Source organism: Chironomus tepperi, unplaced genomic scaffold (assembly GCF_022539635.2).
Source record: "Chironomus tepperi strain 1889 unplaced genomic scaffold, CSIRO-AGI_Ctep_v1 contig_298, whole genome shotgun sequence".
In the NCBI taxonomy this organism is placed as follows: Eukaryota; Metazoa; Arthropoda; class Insecta; order Diptera; family Chironomidae; genus Chironomus; species Chironomus tepperi.
The window spans coordinates 959,899-985,300 of NW_027226420.1; the positions used below are offsets into that span (position 1 = coordinate 959,899).

The window sequence follows — 25,402 nt, forward strand, 5'->3', positions numbered from 1 at the left end:
CTCATCATCCACAACAACAACAACAAATATAATCATTATTATTATCTTCATCATTATATCGATGTTTCATAATACATAGCTGTTGGTTTATACATGTATTGTAATTATCGTTTTGATTTATTATCAGTTTATATTGATTGTGAATAATTTGTAATCATCTTTATGCCTTTCCTTCAATGTTTAATGTTGTGAATGAGGGATTGACATGAATTTAGTGGTCGTGGATTTTTTTTGGGCTGTCATTTAGGTTATGTTAATGTTTTTTTTTCAATAACATGTGACAAATTTTATCTAACAAGAAACTAGAACTGTGGCCAGAAAATCTGTGTAGATCTGTGTAGATCTGTGCTAAAAGTTAGAGCAATTATCAGCATTTGTTAGAACAATGGTACGTCGCAGTATTGACGGTAAGACCCAAAATTGTCCAAAAAGCGCCGTGTCAACTGATTTTGACATTGTGCTGTTTGGGTTCAGATCTAGGGATGTTTATGGATTAGGGAATTATCATAGAATGGAACATACTGCATCTTGTTGACTTCATATCTGGTCATTACTTGTTATAAAAGCTTGGCATTTCAATTCTGCAAATGTCTAGTTTCTGACGAGATATCCGACCGACTGATCGAAGCATGATCCACCAGGGAGGGTTCCTAAGCTTTTGACTAAAGGCACAAATGAAGTTGACATCTTGACAGCTTGTCCAGATGATTTCTAGTTGTATATACTACAAATCCTATCTGTTTATCATTATTTGCCTCTATTAGGTAGAATTGTTGGGCACCTAACTGCATAGTAAAAGTTTTTGACATTGTCAAACCTGTGTCAATCTCAGAAATAGGTATTTGGTCTTCTGATAAGCAACACCTGCGCTGCCAGGTTTAGTTAAACTCAATATAAATCAAAGCTTTTACATCAGATGCTAAATGTAGCATTCCATGTAAAAAATCACCAAATATCCCACTTACAACATTACACCTTGCAGCCATACATCGATAATTGTCAAAAATATATCATTCACCGTCAATATACATCGTGTAATTTTAATTTACATAATTTTTTAAAACACGATAAAAGACAGTTGTCAATAATTCACATCATTCAATTCATGTTGACTACCTCTTAATTTATGTCACTTAATTATTCACTTTTTCAACATATCATGCGAACGCCTCGGTACATAAAAGAAGCAGAAGAAACAGCCACAAAAAAACAGCAATAAATCAATTGATAAATTGCTTACTGACAAATTTATTAATTAATTAATTTATCTTCATGTATTCTGTCACGATTATTCGCATAATATTTACAGAACAGCTTTATATATTTTTTTGCATTAAAAAATAATGAAGAAAAAACATGAAAAGAGAGAGAGAGAGATGATAGCATGCCAGTCGTCATCATCATTTCTCTTCCTCAACACTAAAATCATCATAAATATACAGACGTGGATAAGAAGAAGAACAAGCTTTTTCTTTTTTTCCCCATCCACGCTGTTTTGCCAGCTTTTTTAAAAGTGAAAAATATCTTTCATTCATTTATAATTAATTGTGGAAAATCGCAGGTGCATTGGCTTATAAAGAATTGTTTGTAATTAAAATAATTTCTCTTAAATCTTGAAAAGAAATACAAAAAAATTTTTTCGTGATTACGAAGACAGCATAAAGGAAAAGAAAAATTTTCTCTAAAAATAATATTGTTGTTCATTTTTCAAAGTCTTTTTAAGCATTTTTCTCCATCCTTTATTCTGAGTATTTCTTCTTTTTTTTGAGGAGCATTCTTTAAATGAGATTGGATTATTGTCTGTTTTTAATTAAATTTGAAGGATCTTTTACCTCAATTGTACCTATCTTAAGGACATATTAGCCGTTTTGGCACATTTCTCGGAGCACTACACTTCTAATTTCATTATTTAGCTAAAGGCATAGCTTTAACATAACTTAAAAATGCCTTGATGACTGATTTAACTTCAATTTTTGACTAGCAATGATTTTTCGCTTAAGTTGGGGCATTTTCTATGGCAACTAATTTAAATTTTCAACACTTAGACTCACACACGACACACGGATGGCACATGAAAGGCACACTTTGTAGAAATTGCCGAAAATCTGGCCCAGGTCGACTTCACTCTGGTCTGAAGCTGGATTTTATTGAATCTGGATTTAGAACCAAAGTCACGCAGGCTTGGAGAAGCTTTATCGGTCGCTATATGCTTTGCTGGTCTATGACAAAGCTTAGTGTCCTTCAAAAATATTCAATTTCCAATGTTTTTTACTAAAATTTCACAAAAGTCGCTCAAAAATATTTCTAAATTGTACCAAAATTTCAAATTTCATCAATTCAAATTCAAATTCCATCATCCTTATTTGCTTATTTTCATACATGCTCCCATGTCTTCTTCCATTCGCGGAATAAATTTCCCGACTTATGTATGTAACAAAAAAAGTTGTAATATAAGTTTTGAGAGTAAAACTTTTACTATAAACATCATGATACTCACGAATATATACTTAATATATTATCCATACATGGATATAGAATTTCATGCTTTCAAAATGTATTTTGTAAGCTTTTCATCCCCTTCCGTAGACGTATATATCCGAACTATATGAAAAAACATAAAAATAGGAATTATAATGCTTTATGTACATACAGCTCATTTATCTTCAAACTTTAGCAAACAATAAAGAACTTTTTTTGTAATTGAGAGACAATAAACTCCATTTTCAAAGTAAAATCCACTACACGTGCCAGTGCTTTATTGAAAGAAAGTGAGACAAAATATGAAGGATTATAAAGTGCTTGGAGATTAACATGAATTTTTCAAAAAATTAGACATTATCTTGCCTCTTGCGATACTTAAAATTCTCACAAAAGCATACACATTTAGACATTAAAACTGAGACGAACTTCCAAAAAGGAAAGTTACCAGTGTTTAAGTTTTATGAAACTTTTGTCACCTTTTTCATGACATTTTAATCATGATGAACTTTTAAGAGGGATTTTTCGGGGATAAGAATTAAATATTTACAGTCGGTGAAGAGTTTTTGAGAATGTTTTAATATTTTTTTGGGGTGGTAGCTTCAGGGATTTTGGAAGTGATTTGTTTATACAGCTTGATGTTGATGTCTTTATTGACTCGAACGTTTAAGGCTAAGCTGAATTTTATTTATGAAAATTAAAATTTTGTATTTTTGGATGTCAGTGAGATAATTTTTGGAATCTTCGTTAAGTGACACAGTTTGTTTTAAAGTGGCTATACATCCAGCTAGCATGCTGATACCTCAAATAGCTAATTCAGGTCTAATCAAGTTCGAGTCTAATGTTATGGATGCTTCAGTTTATTTTACCAAGGACGACTTCCATATGCACTACTGAATTTTCACATTTTATATAATTTTATTAGGGTTCGGCCAAGGAACTGCAGGTATACATTTTTCGACTGTACATTATAGTTCTTCCAAGAATGCAGGCCTGCAATTTCTGGCCAATCCTGAATTTTGTTGAGAATCTATAATTTTGAGCGACACATCATGACAATGGGGTTTGCAAACGATAGCTAAGACATCCGAACAAGAGTCAATGGGACGTAGGGACGGTTGTCAAGCTTCACGATCAATACAAAACCATACTTCCCAACACAAAAGACTATTTTTTACGTTCATGATTAACGAAGGATGCATTTTATAGCATCATTGTCATGATGAGTCGTTTGAGATTTTATTGATGTTGTTCTGTAAATGTAAACCTTAATACCTTATATGATTCCCATAATTATTAAGGAATCGAACCTATCCATCCACAAAAAAAATCAAGTAAAAATACTCAATTTTGTAAACCTTATGTCACCTACTATTGCAGATTTTTAATAAATAGCTTCAACATTCTCCTTACTATCTCTACAAAATCACAAATAAAAGCTTTAAATTTATTCACCATAAAAGACTTCCACATACACAACACGGAAGTCAATTTTGAACAAAATCAACAATTTTCTCATGTTTGACAAAAACTTCCAATAAAAAGCACCATACGGAAGTGAAGCAGACATGCATCTTGTAAATATTTTATCAAACATTCTCACTCGCTTGTCTATCGTCTATCTCGAATGTACGCTTAAATGAGCTCATTTCTATTTTTTAATGGAACGTATAAATAAAATGCTTACAATGTGTGTACATAAGTTTAAGCACTAAGAAGATCTATTCGATAAACAAATTATTTAATAATATTTAAATCTATTGTACATAATATTGAAAAAACTTAACAAGCACACTCTATAACATCCAGATGGGTGTGATAACATTGTATATACAAAAAATACACTATAAATTAATTTATTTTATGTTATATGCTCTTTTATGTTTGCTTTATGTTATTTCTCAATTTTATTCCATGTACATTTCTTCTCTTCCTTTCCCTTATTTTATATTCTAATTTAATTTAATATCAAAAAAACTCTATTTTATATGCTTACTCTCGATATCTTCATCTTTCATTCGATGATGATAGAAAATTTCTGTAAATTGAAAATCTAAACATGCATCTTGAAAATTATCGTTGACTGAAAAATTATGCAATAAGAGTTGTTGGATGTGCCAGATGTGATTTTCTGGTGGGGAAGTGATTTTTTGACTTGTGTGAAGCTATGAATAAAATTGGGTGACTTATGTAGAAATATGGCAACTTACTGAATTTGAAGAACATGATTATAGTACCCGTGTTGGACATGCTTCGATTAGTCAGCCATTGGTGGAACTTGTCATAATATTTCAAGTTTCTTACAAGGCACACTTTCTACAAAAAGGCATTCTTTCTTTATGGGTTCTGTTATCATGATTCTTTGTCGAGTTTTGCTGCTGATTCTGTCCAAAGCTGACCTAAACTGCTGCCAAAATTTGCTGTTCAATAGCTGAATCCTAAGTTTTTGCTGCCTTTTATCGATTTTAGGCCGAAAACACCCTTTTAGATGTCTTCAGGACACATTAGCATCTTGTCATCAACGCAATGGCTTGACAATACCCTGGAAGCTGTAATTTGTAGCTCGGCACGTTTACTTAAAATGTACACAGCGTAAAAAGTAGAAGAAACGTGACCTAAGATCGGCCTAACTTTAGCGTAAGAACGGATTTCACCGTACCCAACTATAGCAAGTCCAGCATCAAGCCATTTTCATGTTGATCTGAGGTCACATTTCTCTAAATTGTATGCCTTTCAGGTGGCATTTTTCAATCGCTCCTTTACACCATTAAGCCTATCAGCTTGTAACTCCATTAATATTTTTCCAAAAAAGGCCATAAAATCCTTTAACCATACACTTTCAATTTATGATGTTTTTTATTGTCAATTAAATTGTGAACTCAAAAAGAATCCATAGTCATAAATTAATAAAAAAATTAGTCACGACATTCAAAACTTTCCTAAATAATTTTATGGCTAAAACCGATTCAGGATTTGCTTAATTATTGTGTCATAAAAGTTGTTAATTGTTTCCAGGCACAATAGAAAAAAAAGGCTTGAATAATATTTTCTAATATGCCAATTAAAATATTCGAATATAAATCCTTAATGGGCATCATAAATTGTCGGTATTTGACAGGAAATTTTTACCTTTTATGGATATCCTCAGGGGGGTATTTGGGATGAAGAACTTCAATTTCTGGGCATGGTTCGAAGTTGACTACAATTTTGTATGGAAAAGTCGACTCATGTCCACTCGATTCCATATAAAATTCGAGTTGACATCAACCTCTGCTTCTGACTACACCCCTGGATATCCGCATAGTGCACATCCACCAACATCACAAGCCAACAACTCTGAATGCACATATAACTGAATTATCACACAATTTTCTCCTCTACCGATATATTTTGTGAAGGCAATCAGCAGAATCAGCAACAGCAGTTAATAGTTGAAGCTGCAATTTTTTCACTTTATTTAATTTTTCAATTTATTTCACTTTTGTATGAAATATATGAGGAAAAATGTCGAAAATAAAAAATTTCGAAATAGCAAGAACTAGCAATAGATAAAAAGGAGATGAAAAAAACAGTTCCTGCTGTGGGGCTTAAAAATATTCTATTATTAATTCAACAATCAATTCAATCAATAAGGAATAGTTCCGACACAAGGAACTAAGGAAATGTTTAATATTTGATATGGATTCACAAGGCACACACATGATATACATATATAGTTTTGGAAATTTGCCATTGTGGCCACATACAAACAGCCAGATAAGAACTGGACGAAAAATGAAAGAAACTCATGAAATAAGTTATTCACTGAACTAAAATGAAGAGAGAAAATGTTGTGTTAAAAAAATATATATAGAACTGAGAGGCGAGAAGATTTAAGCAGAATGGAAAGACGAAACTTTTTTTTTTCAGTTCCTTTATTTGCTCACATCTTTGTCTGTCAAGCACGTTTCGAAATTTTTTCGGTTGTGTGTTTCTTCTTGCTTTTTCTGTTGGTGTTTTAGTCATGGATGGAGTAGGGGTACTTCCTGTAGGAACCTTCCCCCAGCAATCGACTCAGGGGGTGATGGGTGAGGGCGGGATGAACTTGGGTAATATTCAAAAGTATGCTCAATTTAATATTTACCTTATTCATGCTATTCCAGTCTAATATGTAGTTAGGGGATCTTCTTTAAAAGTCTCCCACGCCTTAGGGATTGGTGGGAGGAGGGTGCATCATCACCGCACCGCAACTTCAACATACCCTCCTATCAGTTGGATAATATTAGAAAATTCTCAAAAATCCTTAGTAAATTGAGAATTTATCAACAAAAACCTGAAAAACACCCTGTCCAAGTGCATACCCCTGCTGTAGTGCCCACCCCTATTCTTGTGCAGACCCCTGCCACAGTGTGCACCCCTATTCGAGTGCACACCCCTTGCTCCAATGCACACAACCTCATACCCCGATTCTTTTACACTCAAAAATGGTTAAAAGAAGAAACAGCAAAATATAATAAAGAACTAAACACAAAGTTTATGAGATGTGCATTGAATCAAATGGAAATGAAAAAAAGAAAAAGCACCGAAATGAGAAGAGAGAATCGCAAATGGAATGCAAATTTTGAGGATATCTTGCTTATCATTGTGAGCATTTAGCAAATAACGCTTATTTAAGGATTTCTGTTATTTTTTTATGGAAATAGTTTTTTTAAGACTTTAACTGACAATTGTGGATTTCTAAATTCAAATTTGACTTGTCGTAAATTTTTGTACATTCAATTATGAAGTCAAGTTTTTGGGGATTTGAGAGTCACTTGTGAATAGAAGTTGCTTGATTTGCATGAATAAAAATCATCAGATTTGATATTTTTAAAGATCAAAAGAAATGTAAATTTTCTAAAGCTTCATGTTTGACTATCTTTTTTATGAAAAGCACAGTAAAAATGGCAACTGTCTGAAAAGTTGGTCCTCCTTGAGCAGTAAAATGAATCCACAAAAGTTACAAACTTTCAAATTGAACCTTGAATTACTTTTTAATAAATTCTTCAGAATGGAATTTTCATTTTTTTAAGATATTTCATTTTTAAAAATGTCTCAAAAGAATTCAATCAGCATTATTCTTGCTAACTTTTCTTCAGAATGCCTTCAAATTATTTCCAAGAACAGAATTCATTAATTTTCATTCCACGTGAATAAATTTGAATCTCGTCAAAACTTCAAAGATGAATTTTACGTTGACACGGTGAAATTGTCTCCGAGAAGCTCATGGAAATTGTTGTGACAGTCAAGTGAAAGTAAGAAACTCGAAGTCGAGTCGCGTCTACTTCAAGTGTGTCGAGTCGCGTGAACTTCAAGTTTTTTTACTTCGAACTCTGAATAATGAGCATCGATTGACTTCAGAATTCAGACCAGCAAGTCAGAGCTCAGACCATGCCCATAAGGAATCCGCTTCCATTTGGATGTCATCCAACAGTCATGTGGCAGCCTCAAAGTCTCCTTCATTTGTGTCACTCGGGATCTGAAGTCATGCAAAAACATTTCTTTTTAAAAATGAATTTTATGGATTCTGAAAATATGATTCAAATTTTATTTTTAAATCTTCATCAGCATTCGAAAGCTTTTCTTTCAGAGTTAATTGGAAATATTCGTGAAGAAAATTCAATTTTTGAATGATTTTTCAAATTGATTATGAAGAATTTTCTAATTTTGTTCTTGTGAATTTCATTTTTATATTGGAAATATGAGTTTAAAATTGAGCATTTAATTGCTCTGTTGTGCTTGAATTCATGCTGCAGTGCATTCAAATTCCCGCTCAGAACGTATTATTCATGGCAGAGAAGTGCCGGATAGGTGGCGTTTTATGGTCGTTAACATGAAAATTGAATGTTTGGGCAGAGTTTGGGTCACCTGCGGTACCTTTAGTGGTAACAGGGAACACTAAGACGGTAACGGCTCCCTCAATTCCCCGATCACCAACCCTGGCTGCCATAAATAACTTCTGACGATCAGTAAAGCTCTACAAAAATTGAACTTCATCAATTGAATGACAATTTCAAAATCAAGTCCAAAAATATCCACAAAACCCTCTTCATCAAGGACTCTGACACTTTCCCATAATTGTGTCAATTCTCATTTTCAATTGAATTGTGAAAGTGTGATAACCCTCAACACAATACAGAAGTAAATAGCAACTAAAACAATGAAGGAACAACATAAAAAGAACAAAAGGATGTACAAGTGGCGGCACTAACCTTGACAAAAGTCACTTTGTTATACATCAAAAGAATGAAAATAAAAAAAATATTCAAATTGATTTTAAAAGTACTTCCAATAAGCATACCTACTTATTCCGCCATACGATTCTCTTATTCCTTTTTCGTTATCAACAAAACGTTTTTGCATTCAAAAGCAATTTCTCTTCTTTCTTCTTGCCGTTTCTTTCGATTCCAATTTGAAATCAATATGAGCATATATAAGACTAAAATAGACCTTCCATTTTTGCTAGTCTTCGTTGCCGTTACGTACATTACTCTCTCTTATTCATTCTCTTATTTTCTATCTTCTCAATTTATTTCTCTTTATCAAAATATAGCTAGAAAAGCCTGACATTTCTTTTATTGCTTTTGATTGTTCTTGAAAATTGATTAGATTGAATGATATGTTCTTCTTCTTGCTACATATAAAATGTAGATATGAGGAGTCTATTTGCCGCATGTTCTTAAGATTTCATTTGAAAAATTTTAGATAAAGACTTTTCATCCTTAGTTGAATTTTGTCAGAGAGAGCTTTAGGATGGGAAATTGTTTTGGGTTTTTAGTCAAGCTTTGGTGTATCAAGTTTTGCTGTTCTTAGTAATTCTGCTGATTCCTTCAATGCGAGTCATCAAGTGAGTCTACTTCATCTTTGAAGGTAATACGGCAAGTCAACAAATTGCTGTCGAGATTCTGGCTTAAATCCAGAATCATCAAAATTTGGCTTCAAGCTAGACTCATGCTGGAAAAGGGACGAATTTTTTGCCTTTACTACTCCATGTGCCTTATTAAAATAAGAATTATTTACAGTTTGTGACCAACTTATCCAAACGACAAAAAGGAGACATAGGAAGCTACATAAATATCTAACGGACTCTTCTAAATCTCTAAGCTCCGGATAGCTTCCAAGTAGATACCTCATGAAGCTTTCCTGTTCATCCAAATGTCATACTCATGTGTATAAGAATCTAATTGAGCATGGTCATATTAGTGAACATGTTCATCATACATAGCTCATATATACTACCTTGCCCTTTATATTTTAGGGCTTGTGTCGCCTTATTGACCATCATTACATATCATTATACTCACATTCTAATTATATGTACGTAAATATACCCAACTTTCCTAAGGGTTGTTCACATATTACCTAACGCAACTATAGAAATGGACTGATGGGAAAAAGCTGATTTTAGAATCGTAACGTAGTCAGTGAACAGCTCCTTAACAGTAATCGATAACTTTGAAATAAAATTGACAAATTGTGTATTATGAAAATTCTGACAAAACATTTGGGAATCTCTCCAAAAACTCAAATACAAAATATTAAAAATTTACATGATCTCCAACATATCAAAAACTATCCCGAACTCTGTCAAAAAGACAACAAATATTGACATATTCCTTAAAAAGGGAATAAAAACAAACAAATTTTCTATTTTTATCACAAAAAAAAAAAAGTTCTGACAAAATTCCTCAAAGGATATAAAATATTATCAATTGTTCCTCGCTTGCTTTTCATTTCCTTTTGTCAAATTTGAATTGAAAAGGGCGAAGAACATTTGTACATATGTACATAATATTGGATAAATTATGACTGATTGTTCAATATATTTTTTTTCCATTCTTTTTCTGCATTATATTGTTCTTATTGGAACATCCATTGAAGCTTTTGTTTATATTTACTCAAAAATTTCTCTTCTCTTGCATGCACAATATACTTGTGACTGTAGATTTATATGCTGTTTTTTTTTATTCTGTACAATGAATTGTACATAGCCTTTAGCTTTTTTTTATGTCAATATGCTGTCAATACACTTATTGCTGAACTTGTGTATGTCCATATCTGATTGATTATCTTTTTGTTCTGTATATATTTTTTTCATTTCTAGTAAGAAGTATAAGAAAGCATACGATAACATTTTTTTAAAAAAAGAGAATAAAATAATTCGGACATAAAGTTTCTCTGCTCATGGAAAAATTTTTTTTAGTTCTCCCACATCCTTAATAATTGACCTAATTTTTAAAGCATGTAGTTTTAAATTTAATTTGATACTTTTTTTTGGTTTTGGTCTCTTGAGGCAATTTTTGGGGCGTAATTTTTTTTTTGTGAGATTTCTGGACGTGAATATGGAATGGTCGAGAAGACAAACTGTACATTAATTAAGAGTTGCTCGTTTATGATGTGCTAATTGTTATCTCTAATGCTAGTTCTAATGAGATACTTGAAAATTTAGTTTCTAGCCCGAACAACGCAATGTGTTTGCTAAATCAAGGTATCTACTATAATCATGTTCCATGTGGAGCTTAGGCTACAGCAAAAAGATATCACATCGCAATATCACATCGTTGTATTAAGGATACGACGTAAAATTGCTATGACGACGTCATGACGGTTGATTTCGATCCATTTTACGGCCAAAACCGCGGTTAACCGCATTGTGTCTTCTCGAGAAGTAGACTTGAAGTGCACGATGCTGCAAAATTAATTTTTCGCCCTTAAAATGGCCCAAAAACAGCCGTCACGATGAGTCAGAGCATTTACACGTTTTGCCATCAATGCGGTGTCTTAGCAACTACATTATGCTGCTAGAAAAGCTATCAAAACTTGCTCATATAATTTAGCTTGGAGTTTGCTTAAAGCATTTGAAAAACATCATTCATGAACGACTTTTACCTTTAGGCCATCATATCTTGAACTACAACATTAAATTCAATTAAATTCCCGCTAGATATCTCACAAAAAATCTACTCAAACTACAACATAGCCAAATAATTTTCCAAGAGTGCTAATTGAATGGAGATAAAAGACATTGATGAACATACTTGTATCTATTTTTAGACAAAAGTGAAGAAAAGACAAAAGATTTAGGCCATACACACACTTGAAGTATCTCAACATCCTCAAAATCCTTTTGGGGATACAACTTAACATTCATTGTGTGAATGGCCTGAAAATATTCATCAATTGGATAAAGGCTTTTTATTGTTTTTTCAAAATTTAAGTGTAAAGGATCGACTTTTATGTTATTTTTATATCAAAACTGGAATAAAAAGGAACAACTTTATTTTTTATTGGGGATTCGAATAATTTGACAAAAACAACAAAAGCGACCAAAATTCATAAAAATTGACATGTTGGGTTGCTGTTAAATGTTATAGCCGAGAAATTTATGTTTATTTTGAGACCGAAGGTCATTAATGTTCACTGTAACTTTTATGGTAGATTGAGTTTAGTTCCACGTGATATAATTTCGTAAGAATTCTAAATTTAGTCATGACCCACTGGCATCCTCAACACTTGAAGTCTATTCATTCATCAGAAATAGGCTTGAATGTCCATTTATAGCTTTGTTCAGCAAGTCTATTTTGGGAAATAATCTACTCAATATGAATATTTAGGTATTTTTTTAAGAATTGATTGAAAAATATTTATTTTATAGACTTATTCTTATGTTTCATAAATCCTTACGAAATAAGCTGCAAAAAATTGTTGAGTAAATATAGAAATTCAATGAGCAAACAGAAGAGATCGAAAAATCAGCAATATATCAAACTTGAAAATGTTTTAGTAGGCAGAATGAAAAATTATACTTAGATAATAAGAAGTTTGATGGATAATTTTTCATTCTGACATGATAAGACTTCCTTGTTCAGGGGGTGGGTAGCTTTGGGGTTCTTGTTATTTGGTTTGATTAAATGAAATAGTTTAAAGTTGTCAATTCTGTACCAGAAAAGCTCATAATTAAATTTAAAAAAATGTTTGGACTATAAAATATTGGGGATATAACTTGTAGAGGCCAAAGTTCGATGTTGACTTGAATTTTGTATTGAAAAGCCGATTTCAAGCACTGGTTGGGGTTCTGAGCTGTTTAGAATGGTTTTGACCAACAAACCCTGAATCAACCACTGCATGGTGCTACCTTAATAGATAATGAGCATGCTTACATGCCTGAGTGAGCAAATACACGTTAGAATTAGTCATAAGCTGGACATTAACTTGCCATCAACTGATTATAACGTATTTCTGTCCACTTGGGATGGTATCGTGATGGTTCATTGTCTCTTATGGCATATACAGCTCTAAAATCTACTCAATGTTCAATATTAGACGTTACTAATGAACGACTTATTTTAAGAATCTCCAATTAAAATTTATAGTCATATCCAAGGTTTAGGCATTCATCAGAAAATCATACAAAAAATTTACAATTTTTAAGTCCATAAATTGAAATTCCTCGATTTTCTGGATAAAAAAACTGCGAATCTTGTACAATTCTCAGATAGTTACCCAAACCTTGTCCATCACCACAACACAAATAAATTTGAAAAAATCGACAAAAAAAAGCCTTTAAAAATAATTTTATCAGTTTTGTTATTCTTCTCATTCCTCAGCGTTTTTCATCTCCATTCAATTTTTGTCTTATTTCCTAGTCATATCTACTCTTTTTTTATAACCTCAAATATTTTTCTTCTTTATTATTTTTCAAGTTTCTTAGAAAAAATATAAACTTTTTAGATAGCAAAATTTTTTTGTTTTTCCTAGTTTTTTTTTATAACTTTTTACTCTCTTGCTTATTTTCAGCTGGAAATGAAGGAACAAAAAATTTGAAAGGAAAAGTGAAAATCAACTCAGCTGGAAATTTCATCAATAATAAAGTCAAATTTTATGTTGTCGAATGACGCAAAAGGGTAGGGATGGTCCATGCGGAGGTCATATGGAGTCCTTGCGAAAGACATATCCAGTTCATATGGACATCGACCTCCATGTGGCTTCCAGATGGCTCCATAATATGTAGACCCTTGTGTCATACAAAAAAGCACAAAAAATCGAAATTTTCCACAATTTTCAAACTCAGGCTCAAAAAACTCCCAGCCTGCCACATCCAATCCATTAAAATAAACTTCAAAATCAAGTCATTTGATTTGACATCAAAAAACCTCCCCAAAAATAGGATTTTTCATTAATTTTTACTCAAAAATAAAGTAAAATCTCCATTAATTCAGACGAAAAGCCATCAACATTTTCTGACGAATTATTAAGCTCCATGACAGCCATAATCCCAACATTCAGCAGACTAAATCCTACGTATCTTTTGAAAGAATAATCTTCAGAAAAATCACAAATAACAAGCAGAGCTGGGAAATTCGATTTGTAATTAAACTTTTTTTTTTATAGATATCTTGTCAGGTTCTGCAGACAAACAGTAAATATTTTTTTACTGCCGTCTGCATAAAAGCTTTTACAGCTTTGAATCTTACTTTTTTATGTTTTATTGCCATCAGATCTAGTAGTATAATATATTTTATTGCTAATTCATGCATGGAGTTGGTGATGCTTGAGAGGCATCAGATGCGTAGTGAAGGAGGTAACCTACTTCTGCTATAGGCAAAAATGAATAAAAATCAAATAAAAATATGCAAAAAATTCTAGATTCATATGCTTATTATTATTAGTATTTTCTTGATCAGCATACACTGAAATGATGCTGAAACGGTGCTAAGACAGCAGGATGCTTACTTCTAATTAGCAGCAAATGGGTGAAAACAACCTAATTTGTCTACTGACTGTCAATATCACTAATAGACAAAGAGCTTGTCTTCATGGCACACAAATACCACAACGGTACCTATAAGCGAGCTTGTTTCCTCTCATGGTTGACCGATCGGCCAAATTAGGTCTTCAATTAGCAATTTTCATGGCAATTAACATGAAAATTGTGTCTTAAACAGCATGTATCAACCACTTGGCTGTCATGAATCATTTGTGCCGATTAGGTTGATCCCAAATGTAATGCTGCCTCGTCGTCACGGCGCCATTATGTCAATGTTCTAAAACAACATTCAATTTAATGCCACGTCAAATTTGCAACAAATAAAGCAACAAAGTTGCAAAAAATTACAAGCTTTAGCCTCCATAGTTACTTACATTATTTAATATAATGATGAATGAGATTATAAATCAGTTCATAAACCTACGCACATACATACGATCTCGTCCTCAACAGCAGCAGCACAAAGTTTCACAATTAGTTGATTTTATTTATAGATTCCACTGCTAATTAACCCATCAATTTATGAGTAATGAAACTCAACCTTTTTAATGATCTAAAAATAATCTATTAGTAAATTAATTAATGGAAAATTGGCTATCCGAGATAATGGAGCTTGTGCCATAAATAACGTGACAATTATTGATGTAAAATCCACTGAGTATCAAATTTTATTCACCTTCATTTCCTGCGCTATTTTGTAAATTTAAATAATTTAAATAAAATTTATTAATCGATTTTTATTCTCTGTGTCTTCTTCATATCCATCCATCGTTAATATGTCTCAACCATCAACCGTCATTGCCAATGTCGAAATAAATTATCATCAAATCTGTGTACAAAATCAAATGTTTGTCATCACATAAATAGGAATATAGCGTACAGCTAACATTTCGAGAGCAATGGCTGGATGAACGACTTAAGTTCGATGATATTGGAGGTGAGTACCAACACACACGTATATAAAAACTTGTATTTACTCTGATTTTGTTTTTCATGTCACAATAATCCTCCACTTTTTATCCTCTCTACCTACCTCCTTACTTTTATATCCCCACCCTCTTGGCATTGTGTATCGCACACACATATATACTCATCTTCATTGTTCAACGACTTGAAAGCACAAAGCATAAAAATAATAAAATATAAAGGATAAAGCTGTGAAAAGAAGTGAAATTGAAATGAAGTCGTGATAAAAAAAACGTTCTTCTTGCTTGCTACTTTCAACAAATAGGGAATTTTTTAACAATTTATTCATCTGTAATATGATATCGTAGTTATCATCTGTCTTGTGACTTTATGAGGGGAGAATGCTTTTTAGGGGTTCTGGGAATGCATTTTTGATGGTTTTTGAAGGTCATGGTATGGAGTTAATGATATTGATTAATGTCAAGGGTGGGTGTAGGGAGAAGTTAATGTGAATTAATAGCTCTGTTAGCTAAGTGCGTGACACGAATGCTCATGATACAGCTGAGTTCTCGGGTTCGGACTCTATGGCATCAGCCTAGCATATTTTCAGAATTTTGTAACATACCGGAGCGACATAAAGCTGCGAATCGCATTTTTCGCTATGAAGGTCGCGTCTTTCCGTTAATACTTCAACTTAGCGGTGCCTTAGCAAAAGCTGTATTGTTGTTCGGGATAATGACGTAAACTAACTAGAACGACTAATAATAAAAGATCCAAAAATTCACCACAAAGAAGCTTTTACTGGAAAAGACTAAGAAGCCTTCTACATGACTAATTTGGTTAGTCCAGAATGATTAAATTGATTGGTCCACAAGATGACCTAATTCCGATATAACTGCCTTAAAAAACTATAATCTCTATTCCATGCTTATCCAACCAGAACCTCCAAAAACAAACATTCTAAAAAAAAAGTCGTGAATAAATGAAAAAATAAAGAAAATTACGACATCACTGAAGCACAAAGATGCATACAAAAGTAGTAAAATAAAAACTTTTACACATGTAGATTGATACTCAACCTCATTTATTTCTCCCTTCATCTATGTATTTTTGCTCATATAAGAAGAGCGAAAGAAGCAAGTAAAAAGTGCACTCAAAAGTAAAGAACTCATAAGAGAAGAAGCAAAATCGGTGAAAAAAAAAAGAAACAGGAAACAGTTACGTAAGAAAAAGTTTTTCTCTCTTGCGATGATGAGGAATAAAAGTACAAAAGAAAAAATCTTCTTTATATTTTCTTTAGTGGAAAAGTTGTGGTACTTGATTCATTATGATAATCGTGGAACATTTGATACGAAACAACAGTTGTATGAAGGTCTTTTTGTGCTTGTTTCTGGATTTTAGTTGAAATTTTAGTAAATTTTAGAAGTTTAGTTCGCAATCCGAGCAACTGATTGAATTTAGCAACGGAATTCATATAGAAACATCTTCAAACTTCATGTGGATTTCAAATAGATAATAAATGTTGTCATGTGTTTCATGCCCGGTCGACACACAGTTAAATGTGGCCACAACGTTGCATAGAAGGCAGTATTATTTGTCTGCTACTTGGCTCTTAAGAAACTGCTGGCTCAGTGCCATGTTGACAGCATTTTAATGCGTATCGATCGGGAACAAATGACTAAAGAAAGCCATCTTCTAAAATTTTCAAGCAGTGCAACGTGGTCGTCCACATCATCAATACGTCACAATGATGTCATGCCACAGTCATAATGACGTGTTGTGATAATAGTCCGAAGACAAATTTTAAGAACTGCAACAGTCCTAAAAACGTCGTATGACGGTTGTCTGAAGACAAAATTTAATAACCGCCACAGTCACACAGACGTGGTGTGACAGTTGCCTGAAAACAAACTATAAGACCAAACAACAGTACACAGCTTGGGTATTTAATTGAAAAGCAATTAATTAGAAAACATTAAGCACATGAATTTATTCACATCTAAAACTTAATAGAACGACTTAAAAAGTGCATCAAAGCAAGTCCATATGTCATCTTCAGCAACAAAGTATCTTGATAAAAATCATCCTTTGACAATTTTCTCCCTTTAAAGCGTCATGAGACTGCTTGTAAATCAAAAAAGAATTTCTTTCCTTTCGATCATTCACTACTCGAACTGATTCTTATCTTTAGACAGCTTGAGAGTGAGCGGAAAGCATTAGACGATGAAGAACAATTGCTTCATAAATTTTACAGCAGCTTCATTCAGAAATTCTCGACATATCAGAAAAAGTACATCGTTGCATGAGAGGAAAAAGGAAGCACGAAAAATTGGTGGAAAATTTTTTCACAAGAAACTTCACATCATCGTTATTCTTCATATTTCATATCTTGTACTATTCCTCGGTAACATGTATGACGATGATGTAATGCATAAATTTATGCAAAATTATGATGTGCTTCATGTTGAGAACTAATGGCTGGAAAAAAATAAGGAGAGTTGTGGATGGAAAACAGAAACCCGCAAAATAAAAAAATAACAAAAAAATGTAAAGTTTTGAGGGGAAATAAAAATACATACAATCCATATCCACATTCTGAATGCTGATTTGTGCAGAAAAAAAAAGTTATTTTTTTTCATGAGGAAATGATGATGTAAAGTCAAATAAGCTTTGTTTGTCTGACTGAGATTTTGAAGTTGTTGATGATTTCATTGCTGAACTTTCTGTAAAACAATTCTATTATAGTACTTTGTAACGTTCATTTACAGACTGCAGATTTGAGCTTCAAGGTTGATTCTATTATTTTCGAACTTGAAAGGAACTAGAGTAGCTTACAAAGGAAGTTAGCTGAGATTTTAATAAATACTGTTGAGGGGTGTTTTGTTGAGTAAACCTTAGGGATAGCCTAAAGTACAGTTAGAGTTCATCTAAAGTCAACTCTATTTTATTATCTGGATCGTAAGTAGGGTTTGTTCCTAGTGAATTCTGTCGAAGAGTTGGAATGACTTCTTGAAGACCGTTCTTCGTGAGAGAATCAATCCTCAATCCTCGTAGCAGGATCACAATCAGTTTTAAAATAATGAGCTTTACAGTCGATGTTTGTCGAATTGAGCTGGCCATTAGAAACGCATTTTTTTTTGGGTATTTGCACTCCAGTCTTGTAAATTCTTGCCAACTCTATCTGAGACAACTACAAAGATTCTGTTAAAATCGTCAAATAACCCAATTGTTCACAAATCTACAAAACCACATTTATATGCAAATAATTTATCATGTAAAAAGGCGCATAAATATTCCTTCCAAACGTCATCCTTGACAACTCAATTTTAACTTGCATAACAACTTGAATAATGAAAACATGTGAGCAAAAGCGGAAAGTTTTCTGTTAAAATATTGTAAAGTCAGCACAAGCCATGGTTATGACATTAAAAATAAATATTTGCAAAAGAGTTGAATTTGAACATGCAGAATGTATAAAAAAAAGTTTCAAAATTAAGGGTTATTTTTTGTGGCTTCAAAGCTCATTTTTATTTATTTTAAGCATTTTCCTAATTTATTATGAAGTACTTTGTATATCCAGTATGAGAATTAACAAAAAATAAATTTGCGGATGAGAAACAGAAAGCATTTACTTTAGACATAAAATGAGATTTTGGTTTGGCTTCTTGTTACATTTATTGACAAATCATTAAGTTACTTGTGTTATGAAGAATGTAGGATGTTTGGGAACTAACTGGAGAGGATTATAACAGTTTTGGAAGTCTCTATGGTGTTTTTAGTGTAATTGGAACTAAGGATGAAGTTGAAGTTGGGTAATTGGATGTAATTTGTGTGTTTCACTGGATTTTCAGCTTTTGGAGCTTGAATGTTAATCATTGAGTATCTATTAACTTGACTTTTGACCCTAGATGCCACAAGACTCCATCCAAAAGACATTTGGAAGCCACAAAGAGCTCAATTTCAAATAAATTCCATACAAACTTCAAGAAGCTGCTTTAGGCTCTTTTTTGACATTTGAGTACATTAAGGATATGAGCTATACATTGCTTAACACTCAAGAAACTCATGAAAATTCTTTCAAACTTACTTCCTTGCATTTCAACTCCACATCCAATCCATTTAGTTAATTAAATTGAAATCACAATCTCAAGTGCATTTCCAAAGCAATTAACTAAATAAATATTTCCTTTAAATGATTCTTAAAAAGCAAATAACATCTGTAGATAGTTCAGTCTTGGAAAAAATATAAAGTAAAGATCAAACGATGCTGAATAGAATGTTTATTTCTATCAACAAAATACCATTGCTGATGTAAAAGCTTTTACTTATCAAAACTACTCACATTGTTTCAACAATACTTCAATTTCAATTTTCTCTTCCACATATTTTTCATCTAAGAAAAAAAAAGGAGAAATAAAAACTTTTCATTCAGCACCGTGCGGTTAGAGTTGAGTGCACTTCTGTTAAAAATATCAACATTTAAAAGGTTTATTTCTGCATTAAAACCGAATTTAACAATTTTATGCTATCTGAGCCATGAAAAACAAAACAGCATGTAGGGTTTACAGTTTTCATGAAATGTGGTTGTAGCTCATAGCCGATGTGTGACTGAGAATATAGTTTTGGATGCAATGCGTTTGAAATTAATGCTTTAATATCTATGTTATCTCTTGAATGTCTAAAGAGTTGACGGTTTGGAGATTTTTTTTAGTTTTTCAGATCTTGAGCTGAGCTTTGATTGGTTTTACAGTTTTAGATATGATTTTAAGTCATAAGTGAGCTGGATATGCTTTTTGGTCCAGTAGACTTGACGTTTAGTACTTTAATCACTTAAATATCGATGCAATGATAATCATTGAACTAGTTGCATTAGAGTGAAGTCCATACAGCGGATAAATGGACACTAGAATCAGAACTAAGCGTCTTCGGCATCAAGTAAGCTGTAATTTAGTGGCTGCTATCAAGCAGACTACTCCAGATTCTAACAAATCGGACAACTTACCCTTTATGTAGCACACATCCAAAATTGAGTTTGCAGAGCAAATTGATGACTTTTAGAGTCAAACAAATTGGATGCATAGCTCATTACAATCATTGCTGTAAGGTATTATCTGGAATTCTCAATCCTGGAAGTCGCAAATTGTGAAAATATCGCTTCAAATCAGCATGTGTATGAGAATAGATGTGGACCAGCATATTATCTATAGCATTAGTCCGAATTTCATCGAATTCCCTTCAGAAAATCTACAAACTACGTCTAAATTCAGCTACATCCTATATAATTCCATTATACAGAACCAACAATCCAAAATTCTCCAAAAATGCCATTCCCTTGACCCAACTATCCATTCGATTTCCTCAGTATCACACAAATATTTCCTTTCACTATAAATCATCAACTCTATATACACATACTGATTATTTATTTTATTATATCATCCTTAGGTCGACTAAAATATCTCACATTGACAGAAGCAAATCGTGTATGGATGCCTGATTTGTTTTTCTCGAACGAGAAGGAAGGTCATTTTCACAATATCATCATGCCAAATGTATATATTCGTATATTTCCATACGGTTCAGTGCTGTACAGTATAAGAATTTCACTAACGCTCGCGTGCCCAATGAATCTTAAATTGTATCCACTAGATAGACAAATTTGTTCGTTACGAATGGCAAGTTGTGAGTATTGCATGCAACAAACATTGTTGTATTGGATATGATATTAATGATTTGTTGTTTATTTATCATGAACAATTCATTTATCAAGATGGCTGGACGACAGCAGATTTAGTCTTTCTTTGGAAGGAAGGTGATCCCGTTCAAGTTGTTAAGAATCTTCATCTACCACGATTTACACTAGAGAAATTTTTAACTGATTATTGTAACAGTAAAACAAACACAGGTGAGATTATGATGATTAATTGGGTAATTTGGATGGAATTATGACTGCTGCTGCCTTCAAAAAATGGGTGTGGATCATCTGGTTGAAATGAAAAGATGGAAGGAATTTTTTATTGTAAAGTTGACTATGGAATATATCAAGATTCTCTTTAGAAAATTAATAATCCCTAAGTAGAGCATGCTAATCCCCTCCTCCACACATTTCAATCAACCTTCCATTTTTATTTTGGGTCTTCCTCCATATTCAATATCAGCATGAACAGTTGGCATCAATCACTAATACCCCAAATATTTAGTCTCATATTCCCTCATATCTACATAAAAATTTCATAAACACAAAAACGCATTTTAAAGTATCCAAGATCATGGCTCACAAATCCTGTATCCAAAAAAAATGTGTATACGATAAGTACATTGAGTTACGCATTAGAATCAAATTTCTTTCCCCACTCTCATCACAATTAGACCCTCGTCAAGTCTCTTTCAATGTCATGTCTATATCCTATACTTTTTTCTTTTGTTATCTTTTTTTGGATGGATATGCCTTTCTTTATTTTTGGTAAATGGGATTGAGTTTATAGTCTGAGCTTGTGACTTGGTAGACTGATTAAATAATTGAGTGGATTAGAAAATGGTCAGATAATGTTGTTATAGCTTCAATGACAGATTAGTTGGAGATGCATCTTTATTGACCTTAACAGTAATTAATTATAGTCATTTAGTTCCAAAAATGCGTGTTAAACATTCCAATTAGATTAACTTCCTTACTTGCCCACCCCTCAACTTCCAAGAACTGCTCTGAAAAACGGATAGATATGCATTTATAGACATAGGATAGGGAGAAGCACTAACAACATTCACATCCTCTGACTATGATGAATGCCAAAAGCATATATATTGAATTGATAAGAAAGAAAGAAGAAAAGAAACAAAAGGAAGGATGTGGAGGTGGAAATGAAATAAAAAGAACGACCTAAATCACACAAAAAAAAATCTCTTTTTTTTCTTCCTTTTTTATTTCTTTTTTTCTTTATCTCATCAGGTGAATACAGTTGCCTGAAAGTGGATTTGCTATTCAAACGAGAGTTCTCATACTATTTGATTCAAATCTACACGCCATGCTGTATGTTGGTAATTGTATCATGGGTCTCATTTTGGCTCGATCAAGGTGCTGTACCAGCTCGTGTATCATTAGGAGTCACGACACTTCTAACAATGGCAACACAAACGTCAGGTATTAATGCATCATTGCCACCAGTCTCATACACAAAGGCTATTGATGTGTGGACTGGTGTGTGTCTGACGTTTGTCTTCGGAGCGCTACTCGAGTTTGCGCTCGTTAACTACGCGTCACGCTCAGGTTTGTTGAAAAATATCAATTAACATCGTTTCCATTACTTTTTGTTCCCTTTTTTCACCATTATCTTCATATCACATATTCAGCACAGACATAAAAATCACAGTGAATAATCTATTTCTCCATCTACCATCTTATATTTTTTTTTTCTCTCAACATATACACGCAAATAGTTTATAGCTTGTCGGTTACAGCTTTTTATTATCAATCGCGATGATAACATAACGCAAAAGCCATAAGACGTAAAGTCGTAAAAAAATTGTCTTCAGCAACTATTGAGAAAATTGATAGTTTTCTATTTTCATTTTCATTTCGGTTATTTTTTTTTTTGTTCTTGTGCTAGCATAAATCTATCATGCATGCTCGTACGGATATAGATTAAATGAGAGAGAAAATAAGATGACGTCACCAAAAAATAAATTTCTACCAAAACTTCCATGCAATCAGTTTTCTTGTGGCTTTTGTGGCAAAATTCAATGCTTTTTAGATAAAACTGCTTGATTTTAATTGAATTTCGTTCGGTCTAACAGGATGAGTGTTTAATCTTTGGATTTGAATTGTGGATTTTTTTTTTATTGAAAATATATGGCAATGAAATCGGAGGATTGAAGGGTAAGAGCTGGAGGTATTATGAATGCATTTTCATTTTTGAGAACGGGATAAAGGAGCCTACGGTGATACTGGATATGTCTATGCTAACTTATCTATGTTAGCAGGCTAAATAGATTAATTTTTGATCATGAACTGCTTTAGATAATGAAATATCCATTGTTTTTCCCTGTTCAACAACGTTTTGCATTGTTGCAACATTTTACAATGTTTTGTCGTGTATTGCATCATTTAACAACGTTTTGCAACAATTTACAATGATTTGCAACATTTTGCAATGATTCGCAATACTTTGCAATATTATACAACATTTTACATTGTTTTACAACAGTTTACAATGGTTTGCAACATTTTGACATATTTTTCAACATTTTAGAATGTTTTGCATCATTTCAGAATGTTTTGCTACGTTTTACAATGTTATGCAACATTTTACGATGTTGCGCCATGTTTTGCAACATCTTACAATGTTTTTTAAAATTTGTCGACGTTTTACAAGCCAAATACGAACTATAATCATAGCCAGCAATTCACAATTTCCAAAAAAATATCACACAGTAGTCTTTAATCTCCACTCGCGATCTAATTTCTTATTATTATATCCAAAAGAAAATCCTTCCATGCTTCAATTTGATTGTCAATATTTTACTGCTGCGGCAACCAAAAAAATATATATCCAATATATTTTATTTTTATTCATTCGCTTGCTTGCTTACTTATTCTCCAATTCCGATTCCACCGAGAAGTGATCCGTAAAGAAAACATTTTACGGTTATAAAAAAAATCTCGCAAAAGAATAAGAAAAAAAGCGATGACGACGGGGATGATAAATTTTAATTAAAAGTACTATAACTGATTGCTACTTTAGTCATTTTTCTTTTGTTTCCATTTCCTCCCTACTCAGATTTTTTTGTTCTTCTCACTCTCCAACTGCGCCATTTGACGGTCATAAAACATTTCATGCTTTTACGATTCTTTTTGCCTCTTTTTTGCTCCTATTTTGTATACTTTCCCAGTTTTTTTTTCTCTTCATAATACCTACTTATTTACTTACTTACCCACTTTCATTTTTATGATTAAGCTTTAGCAATTTTGTCCTCATCATAATCATCCAAGAACAACCAATGGTGTTGTTGTGCATGTGTTTGTGAATATACTATAGCACAGAATTAAATTAATTAACTAAATGAACATAATATTTTTGTGGATAAAATTTACTTTTTCTTCGTTTCCTCTTTTTGTACACCTTTCTTTCTTTTTATTTCCTGTTTTGAGCTGATTTCTTATTTTTTTCGGAAGGAGGGTGGTAAATTCAGGTCGGATTATGCTATTGATTGAGGTTATTGTCCTCAAACATTTGGTGCTGTTGTACGCAATGTGTTATTAAAATATGGGAGATATTCTAGAGTAATCAGTAGCAAAGAAAGGACATAGTCACTTTAATGAGCATGCACATGGGTATAGCTAGTAAAAGTAGTCATTTTTAATGAATAGAAAGCTTTCTACTGGTCAGACACCAATTGTAGGTCAATTATGCGCTCACTTTTGTGATTATACTCATCAGCATGCTCTTTGACTGTTAAGGAAAGGGTCAATCACTCATACGAACAGCACAAATCAGCGATTTTCATTTTGAGTCATAAAACAAAGTCAAATGTCGCCATCAAGGTGCTGTCAAGCCACTATTGTGATTTTCCGTCCACACGGCGACATAGCAATGCTCTAGCAACTACAATGTCCAGCTCAAGCTTCAAAATATATCATATCGTCTCAGAAATGCTTCATATACATGACTTCATACTTAACGACCCCAAAAGTGCGTCTTATCAATCAACTACCCACTATACTTCATAGCATTTCCTCCATTTCACATTTTTCTTAGAATTTTTTTTCGGTAATACATATAATGAGGATCACGATTATATTTAGTTATGATGATGATGACTAAATTCACTTCTTAACCTTCCTATTCTCATCATGATAAATAAAATGAAATATTTTTTATATTTGGACAAATGATTTTCCTTCCTTCTTATTTCTCTTATTTTCTTCCTTTGTGTTAATTAATTTGATCGTGATTTTCACTTTCCTACGATTCATTATTTGCATTTTTATTTACAAACTGTTTTGTAAAGGTTGACCTTTTTTTTTTGATGATTATGATTATGGATTATAAGGAGGAAATTTATTTTTAAAGTTTGCTGAATCCACCAGAAAACTCTTGATTACCTTTTGATTAATTTTTCGCTGATTATTTTGATTACTTTTTTCGGGGATATTCATGTGGAAAACGGGATTTGTAAATTATGCAAAGCCTTTTGGGGTGTTTTGAGGATTATGAAATGATTGTGGGTGGTCAGTCT

At 32.6% G+C, this 25,402-nt stretch overlaps 1 protein-coding gene across 6 annotated transcripts in view; it reads left to right on the forward strand.

The window, feature by feature from the left end:
• GluClalpha (glycine receptor alpha 1) overlaps positions 1-25,402 on the forward strand; it is a 141,233-nt gene that overhangs the window by 108,297 nt on the left and 7,534 nt on the right. For all 6 annotated transcript variants that reach the window (XM_070642502.1, XM_070642507.1, XM_070642506.1 and 3 more), the window contains 4 exons: positions 15,131-15,200; positions 20,615-20,851; positions 20,940-21,074; positions 22,116-22,433. In XM_070642502.1, coding sequence (XP_070498603.1) covers positions 15,131-15,200; positions 20,615-20,851; positions 20,940-21,074; positions 22,116-22,433 — 760 coding nt within the window. The remainder of the gene's footprint in view (positions 1-15,130; positions 15,201-20,614; positions 20,852-20,939; positions 21,075-22,115; positions 22,434-25,402) is intronic.